A 9,251-nucleotide genomic window follows, 5' to 3' on the forward strand; every position below is an offset into this window, starting at 1 on the left:
ACCGGGACCGGCTGGCTCAATACTGGCCATATCGTCTGGCTGCTGGACCGGGTAAATGAGGCCCAAGACTCCACCTTGCGCCAGTGCCTCTGTGCCTCCAACCCAGACCTGTTCCGGAGGATGGTCCAGGGATGGAACCTCGACCTGCTGCAGCAACTGGTGTTTGTGGCCAATGTTGGCAAAACACCTAATGAGGTATACTTTACTACACCTAAGAGGCCAGGGAACCACTGGGTACTGATTAACATTGACTTGTCTGACCGGCCTGTGGTCAAATACTGTGATAGTTTAGCGTGGGGTCCTCCCCATGACCAGCTGCAGTACTTTTCCTGAATGAGGGAATTGTCAATGACATGCATGTACCACTACTACTAGGTTACAACCACACTTGCAGGCCCAACTGTAGTAACTACCCTCTTCAGACATGTAGTGATGTCTGCGGTGTAGTGGCGGTTGTTTGTGCAATTGTTGCTGCTCTGGACAACCACCTGTTTCAAGAACTAACAGGACCTCGTTCGGGACTAAGACGGCTCCTTCATGAACCAACCAGATACCAGCACTACCTTAGGAGAGTGCTGATGTTTTGGTTCATGGATGGTGCCATTGACATTGCTTTCTTACAAACCCAGACCTATGAACACACTTCACACTGGCATTCAGCATGCAACCAAAACTTCACAGCACATTCAAACAAGCACACACAGGACCACACGTACTGTGGAGATCCCCAGTTAAGACGCAAAAGAAGAGCGACAACAAAGCACACACAGACACAAAGCGCCAAAATTGTGGCAACCAAACCCAGTTCAAAATGTCAGCACCAAGCAAAGGTAACCAAGCAGGGCACAAACACGCAGACCATCAGTCCCACAGGTGATAACTCCAAGCAGTCACACTCACAGCCTACCCTCAGCAATGCCCAACAGTTAAAGCAACAGGGCTCAAACAGGCAGACCATCAGTCCCACAGGTGATAACTCCAAGCAGTCACACTCACAGCCTACCCTCAGCAATGCCCAACAGTTAAAGCAACAGGGCTCAAACAGGCAGACCATCAGTCCCACAGGTGATAACTCCAAGCAGTCACACTCACAGCCTACCCTCAGCAATGCCCAACAGTTAAAGCAACAGGGCTCAAACAGGCAGACCATCAGTCCCACAGGTGATAACTCCAAGCAGTCACACTCACAGCCTACCCTCAGCAATGCCCAACAGTTAAAGCAACAGGGCTCAAACAGGCAGACCATCAGTCCCACAGGTGATAACTCCAAGCAGTCACACTCACAGCCTACCCTCAGCAATGCCCAACAGTTAAAGCAACAGGGCACAAACACGCAGACCATCAGTCACACAGGTGATAACTCCAAGCAGTCACACTCACAGCCTACCCTCAGCAATGCCCAACAGTTAAAGCAACAGGGTACAAACACGCAGACCATCAGTCCCACAGGTGATAACTCCAAGCAGTCACACTCACAGCCTACCCTCAGCAATGCCCAACAGTTAAAGCAACAGGGCACAAACACGCACACCATCAGTCCCACAGGGCACAACATAAAAGAAAAACACTCAAAACTAACACTGCTCATTTGCTAATTTTGTAGCCAAGAGTTTAAATCAATAAATGTAGGCAGTCACTGTTTTCACACAAAAAAAGAAAGCACACTGATGAATTTCAAAATACGCACTCATACACTAATAAAAACTTTTGTACAATATGTTATTACAAGTGTTCACAAATACGAACATTAATACAACATTACAACATTCAACACCAGCATAACTTACAAATACTCAAACACACATTCCCATCTGAGGAATACTTTTTTGAGTGGAGAAATAGGGTAGAAAAAGAAACATCCACCCAGTTTTATAAACCCTGTGGTTCAACCATTATTATTACCCGTAATACAGAAACCATTCAGTGTCAACGGTTTTTACTGTCACAGGTCTGGAATACGTTCACAGTTAGAAGTTCGCAAGCGAGCACCAAAGTCTGTAGGTCTGTGCAGAATGGGAAGAAACTGCACAGCTTACCTGACTGCTCTTAAAAAAATAAACGATGGGTCCGTCACGGTGGAATACTGTTTGCAACATACTGGCCACGACTTTAAACTGTGTCATCTGAAAATATCAGCTGAAACTAGGGCACACGTCGCCGGGAAATTAAATCAAGACGTTGAGCCTTATAAGTTACTTTATAACCTCAGAGAGAGCATGACCGTTATTAACAGAGACAGTTTAATGAGACCACAAGATTTACACAACATACACAGACAGTTTCATATATCCCGCACCGAAAAGCACAGAGATGACAAGACTAGCGTAGATTTATGGGTGGAGGAATTAGATTTTAAGTAAAGAGGACAACAATCCAATAATGTTTTTCAAACAACAGACTAATGAACCTAAATTTTTGAATATTGAAGATAATTTATTATGTATTCAAACAAAATTTCAACAACAAATGATGAAAAAACATGCGTAAAAAATTATACTCATGGACTCTACACATGGCACTACTCAATATGACTTTTACCTAACAACTATTTTAGTATTAGATGATTATTGACAGTCTATGCCCGTTGCCTGGGCAATATCTGACCGAGAAGATTCCAACATTTTAAAAATTTTCTTGGAAGCTGTTTTAATTAATTGTGATCAGTCATTTGAAACTGAATTTTTTATGAGCGACCTTGCCAATAACTTTTATAATGCCTGGTGCAAAGTTTTTCCCAAACCCCAAAAAAGATTGTACTGTGATTGGCATTTAGATAAAGCTTGGAGACAAAAAGCACAAGAGATAATAAAAGATCATGAATGAATTTGCACAAAAGATTTATCAACATATCAAAGCATTACAACAGCCGCGTGACGAATCAGAATTCCGCAAGAGCCTTCAAGAATTTTTGGCCTACATAAAACCACGTTGTCCTACATTTCATACCTATTTTGATAATACATATGTAAGTGAAGGCAAAATCTCTCAATGGGCACATTGCTTCCGCATTGATTCACCAACGAATACTAACATGCATGCAGAATCGTTGTTTCACCGTGTTTTGAAAACAAACTGCTTCAACAGAATACAAAACAGAAGAGTGGATAATTTGTTGGCCGTTCTGCTTAAAATTGCCGAAGATAAGGCAACTGAACAGTTGATTACCAAGGAAATGGGGACAGTGAGCTCCCACATGATAGAGATAAGAAAGAGACACAGAGAAGGAGAAAACATTATAGGCATAAAAAGAAATGCTGAAGAGGATGATGAAATCACTGAGTGGAGAGTTCCCTCTTCATCTGTACCTAATCAAATGTATAATATTACACAAAATTCTGGCAGACCTTGTGGCTGTAAATTAATATGTGATTTATGCTCTGTTTGTGTGCATATGTACTATTGCACTTGTGAAGATTTCCAACGCAAAAATATCATATGTAAACATACACATGCTGTTCACATGGCATTTAATAGGGACAAGCAACAAACCCCTCAAGTTGAGCAACAACTTGATGAACAAGAGACTGTTGACCGTCTTGAATTGTGTAAAGAAGTATTATGCGAAAATAAACCAGAATCAAGTAATAATGTAGATAAGCTAGTTTCAACGGGAATGGGTATTGCAAGTGATTTAATAGATTTATTACCAGACGCAAAAAAAAATGATATAAACACTTTACAAACTATAGTAAGTACAACGATTGAGAGATGCTTATCAAATTGAATGTGGGACAAGACATCTTGTACTAGGGAAGACTTTTACCAAGAAAAATACCTTTTTTTTTCTAACAAAAAATTCGAAACACAGCGAAGATTGTTTTCAACGAAACGAAAATCCAGAAAAAATTTCTAAATTATCTTTGAAGAAACCAGATTCTCTACTTGAAGTTAAATTACATGATGAGTTATCTAAAATATCTTCAGATGTGTGTACGAAATGTTGGGAACATGACGACAATACTGAAAGTGAAGATGTCAACTGGTTTGAATGTGCAGAGTGTAACTGTTGGATACATGTTGCTTGTGATTGTGAGGATGGGGAAGGGGAAACAAGCTGCTCTCTTTGCAGAGCAAATTGCAGCACATAATAATAGTAATAAGAATATTAATAGTAATAATAAAAGCATTGTGCTGTAAATTTCCATTTTATAAAAAATGCTCAATGCGCATTACATCAAAAAGACAGCACATCTTGATAATTAATCGACATTGTACGTAAAACACACAGTAGTACGTAAAACACAGTATTATGTATATATGCATATTTTATAAAAACATTCCATGAGAAAAACAGTCTCGCAGTGAGCTTGGCAAAACGTTGACTAAAAATATACAACAATGCAATAAAAATTCACAAATGGTCTTAATAAAATTGAAACTTGAATAACTACATATATTCATCAAAACATTCGTTCTCCGTAAATAGAAAGATATTTCCGTTCCCTCTCTCTCTCTCCACTCCCTCCCTCCCTCTCTCTCACTTTCTCTCATTCGCACGTGCCATTTCAGTAGGATAAGTAACAAATTGCCAATTTTAATTTGCTTCCTATTAACCCTATCCGTAGGCCTGGGTATTTTTTTTAAAAAGTATCTTACGACGCTCGCAACTGCATAAGGTCATATAAGCGCGCTGGTCACATGAAACATTTTCGGTTGGTAGGAAATTTTGAATTTTGCCAGGGTGGCGGCCGAAGCCTAATCTTATCGATTTTAGACCACTAAGGCATCTTTAACGAGCACAGCTTGCGCACAAGACCTCCGAGATTTTTCGCCCTTGTCCGAAAAGGCTAGGTGTAGATCTTTCCTACCAGAAGATCAGGGATGTGGCTGAAAGACAGCAGTAAGAAGGGGCCAAGGAAAAGAAAAGTAGAAAGGCTGCAGAAAGAGTCAAGACCCCATAGGAGGGGGCAAAAGAGGTGAAGGGGTGGGGGCAGAAAGTGGAGACAAAAGCAGACAACAGAACATTGTTAGAGAGCAGGAAAGGAGACAAATTTTTAGAGAAGAACATTTTCAGTCGCAATCCACATTCGAAACTGGGACCTTTGAAAGAGAGGCGAACGAGAGCCCCGGGGTCATTTTGTACCCCTGGGGTCGTATTCTTCACATTTTAGAATGCTTCTAGTGTGAAGATCTCTTTGAAACTTTCAGTATTTCTCAAAAAATCATTTTGACAGACTGCTATGCAAAGCATACGGTTCGGATTAACAAGTAAACTTGCTCTTTGGGAAGTGGTTGTACAGAGTACACGCCATATGGATACGATAGTAAAACACGTCATACGGATAGGGTTAAAATATATATATCTTTTAGGACATGATAAAATGTTTCTGCAAACATGTTTATGTTTGCCAATGTTCCAATGCGAAAACAAGCTGCCCATAAATTGAAATGGTTTGATGCCCAAGTTTAAAGCTCTGACCAATATGTTGCAAGCAGTATTCCACTGTACTGCTCATATCCAAAACTTTTTTACGCGCAATAATGAAGGTAGTTTTAGTACATTTATCACCTGTTTTAGAAGATCATTGTGACTTTCTGGATCCCTTACGGACCCAAACAAATCTTTGTATTCCAGACCTATGGCAATAATAATATGTAGGACATGCTGACAAAATGAATTACTTCTCGCACTTCACAAATGGAGATATCGGCAGAAAATCAACAAAGGAGTAAATTTGTAGACTCTCAACTGATGTCATTTTTTTCAAATTTATCGTGTCTTTCATTATTTCCAGCTAATGAAATGTAAAAACTCAGCCTATCAGTTCAACACCTCTATTTCTACAAGGCTAAAATACGAGAAGTAACTCATTTTCTTAGCACGTCTCACCTATATGTGAAATGCAATGACTAGTTACTTTTGGTTCGGATACTCTGGTTTGAGCATACTGTGATGATGTCTCTTTTTCAATCTCTTTTTTCCATAACAGAAAATCTTTGTCATCCCTAAACGTTTTGATACAGATAGTTATGTCTTGCAGGTGTTTGCTTTGATGATGGGCTATAAGTTCTTTAATAGTGCATGATTTGAATTTAAATTCTCAACACATTTGACACTGACATTAGAGGTGGGCACAATCCGGATAATCTATAAGGATAACCGGATAACTCAATGAAACATTATCCGAATTCAGACTCTTAACTCTTGCCCGACCCGTTTGCCGAAGTGGGTGCACCCATTTGCTGAAGTGATGCTAACCCGTTCGTCGAAGTGATTCTAACCCATTTGTCGAAGCGGTTCGCATCATATTATTTGCCGAACAGGTGCACAAACATAAAAATCCGGATTTTGCTAAAGCGACTCATTGCCCAGCCCTAACTGACATGTATGGGTGCTCCCAATGAGTGAAACTGAAGTCTTTCGTTTGTGCTTTCTGTTTTTGTGTTTGAATAATGCTATCTGCTTGAAAGAGTAAGACTGCATGTAGCACAGATATATAATGTCTTCTAAGAATGATCCTGATTGGTGGTCGTTTTGAAATTGTCTTATCTTTCAGGTTGCAACATCCCTGAGTATTGGGAAGTTCATTGTTTTCATTGCATTGAATCCCATCATTGGTATTAAAACTGTGTTGGAATGTGGCTGAATATTGTTTGCAACATAAGTTTCAGTGGTCATATTAGTGTGTACCTGTAAGGATGTTGTGTCTGAACATTTCCGACTGTATGCATCTATAAAATTGCCTTGGACTTGACTTTTTGTACATGTACCACTTTGTGACTGAGTATTCATCAGGGATTTACCAGATTGATTGTGATGGAGTCTATCTGACTGACTGTGTTTGAGATTGCCTGATTGAGTGTATTTGAATGTTCCATGTTTATTTGAATGTCTCTTTCATTGGTTGTATACAAATGAGATTGGCTGCCATTAGCTGTTGAGATTGTGGTGATGCAGAACTGTAATGGGCCTGTTTTTATTTTGCTTGTGATTGCACGGCTGCTTTTCTCTTCCGCAAAAACTTTGGATTACTGCTGTATGAATGTTCACTAAGGTGTTGTTTATTTGTGTTTCCAGATTTTGCTCTCAACAATGACAAATCTATGTTGTCTGTTGTTATGAACAAGCAAATCAACCCTGGCAGATATTTATCATACACGTATTTTGTTGGTTCAGGCTGGAATCTTCTGTAAGTTCTCTAATAAAAAGAATTGTCCAGTGCAGCAAACACTGCACAAATTGATGCTATCACCCCACATACATAGCCACATTTATGTGCATGATATGTTTTACAATCAGCTGTACATTTGTGACTGGCCCAATGCTGGAGGGGCATGCATTAAACTAATATATGCTCCCTTCAGCATTGACAGTCCAAAATAATGAGTGTAAACAGTTAATGTTGTCAACAGTACTTAACAGTTGGTCTATTGTTAAGGTCAACAGTCATGACCACTCAGTGATTACCTGATTTCTTTGGTGTTGCCAGGTAAACACTGTTGTGTGGATTCTTCCCCACATTGGCAATAACGACCAGTTGTTGAACTTCACTGACGTTTCTGGTTTCAATGATATGACTCAGCAAATCCTCGCTCGTACTTGTTGAGGAGAGGCACAGGCAAAAAAATGTTTTTGGAAGTCCATTTGCTTTGTCGAGTAACCAGCTAATGTGGCTTGATAGCAGCCAACAAGCAGGGCCTTCGACACACAGATGTGCCATTTCTTCTGCTGTACTTTGCTGTCTGTAAAACGGAGTGAAAATTATTAACAAAAGCAATCAATAATACAGAATAAACAAAAAGATTTTCATCAAAGATACAAAGAGATTAATATTAATAGGGGGTTTCATGCTCGCCCGACGAGTGACGATTTATGCGAAAATCCCAGTTTTTCCTCTTTCTCGGCTCATAACTTTATTAGTTCTTGGCCTAGCATCATAAAACCAACGGGAAGAGAAAGGTGCAACATTATAGATTTTTGAGTTAAAACTACAAGGGTCGTTACGTGCAAATTTTGACAAATTTAGAGCGTAGCGCGTTTGGGATGGTTTATTCATCAGCGGAATTTTCCATTGCTAGTCGGTGTCGTTGCTGGTCTGTTAATTGGTAATATAGCGTGGTAACTTCATACTTATGGTGTCGAGGGGAGAAGTAAACATCTTTCTCTTGATTGTTATGTGTGGTTGCATATTTGGTTTTGTTTAATGTTGAAAATATCTCCTGTGAGATGTTGGTCTTCTGATATTTATTATTGTTATTATTCTGCCTTTCCTGCCCTGCTTCTTCTTCGAGTGTTTTTTTATAAAATAAATTAAATGTAGGTGACTTCACACCCCATTCCTGTTGGTTAGGGCCAACCCGGGCTGAGACAGATACAACATCACAGCGGAAAGACAGATACTTAGATACTAGATAACAATTTTCTCTGCTCTAGGGATTCAACACTAGGTCTCCTGCATGCGACAGCAAAACTCTTAACTGCTACACCACAGACGCTGGTTCTCTTCGTCTGTATCCATCTGATCTTTGGTTGTATGCTCTCAGGTTTGATGCATCACTTTTTGCTGATTTAAAGAATGCATACTTTTGCTCAGGACTGTTGGCATTGTTATGAAATTTGATTCAAAATCACAAATAGTCAGCTCCTTTTAAGTCAAAGTCTGTTGCAGGTTTTGTCCATGGCGACCATATTGGCGGCCATATTTGGTCACATCATTTTGTGTATATTTCGTAACACATTGTCTATCAAGTAGACCTTTCCGGAAATGTATGATTGTCATATGTTTTACATTTTCTTTGAATAAAGGAAAACTGTTGTTAAGTTAAGTTGTCTTTCTCATGTCTCATTTTGTCACAAATTGGTGCCATTATCTATAAGTAAGTAATTAATTATCTGCTAAAAATGTTCTGATTGACAACAATCTTCATGCTGTATTTAAAAAAATCTCAGGTCTTTTAGCTCTACGTAATGACTTGGTCGTTGTTGTTGTTGTTAGCGAATCAGTAGCATCTGGGCGTTATATATCTAACTCTTCTGCATGTTGCCATTCGGTAATGACTTGGTCTAATTAATGGTTTTCAGATTTTTCCATGAAAATAATATTCACTAGTAAATCCCCGTTTATCTGAAATTAAGGAAGAAATGACAACTAAAATGTGCAACAATAATAGTTACGACACCCCGGCCTCCCTCCAACCCTCCCTCCCCTTTTCTCTTCCTTTCGTCATCTCTTTCTGTCTCTCTCTCTTTCTTTCAATCGGTATGTCTGTCCCCCTGTCTGCCACCCACTCTCCTCCCCCTCCCCCCCCCC

The 9,251-nt window shown here is 39.7% G+C and overlaps 1 protein-coding gene across 1 annotated transcript; it reads left to right on the top strand.

The window, feature by feature from the left end:
• The first annotated feature begins 353 nt into the window (after positions 1–353).
• LOC106013058 (transcription factor SPT20 homolog) lies at positions 354–1,595 on the top strand. Its single transcript, XM_035972270.1, has one exon. It carries the CDS (start codon positions 354–356, stop codon positions 1,593–1,595), a length of 1,242 nt encoding a protein of 413 aa, XP_035828163.1.
• Positions 1,596–9,251: the final 7,656 nt, after the last annotated feature.

This window comes from Aplysia californica, unplaced genomic scaffold (assembly GCF_000002075.1).
Source record: "Aplysia californica isolate F4 #8 unplaced genomic scaffold, AplCal3.0 scaffold00636, whole genome shotgun sequence".
NCBI lineage: Eukaryota > Metazoa > Mollusca > Gastropoda > Aplysiida > Aplysiidae > Aplysia > Aplysia californica.

Excerpts from the sequence above, each read along its gene's own strand:
- LOC106013058 (XM_035972270.1), top strand. The coding sequence starts at position 354 with ATGCATGTACCACTACTACTAGGTTACAACCACACTTGCAGGCCCAAC.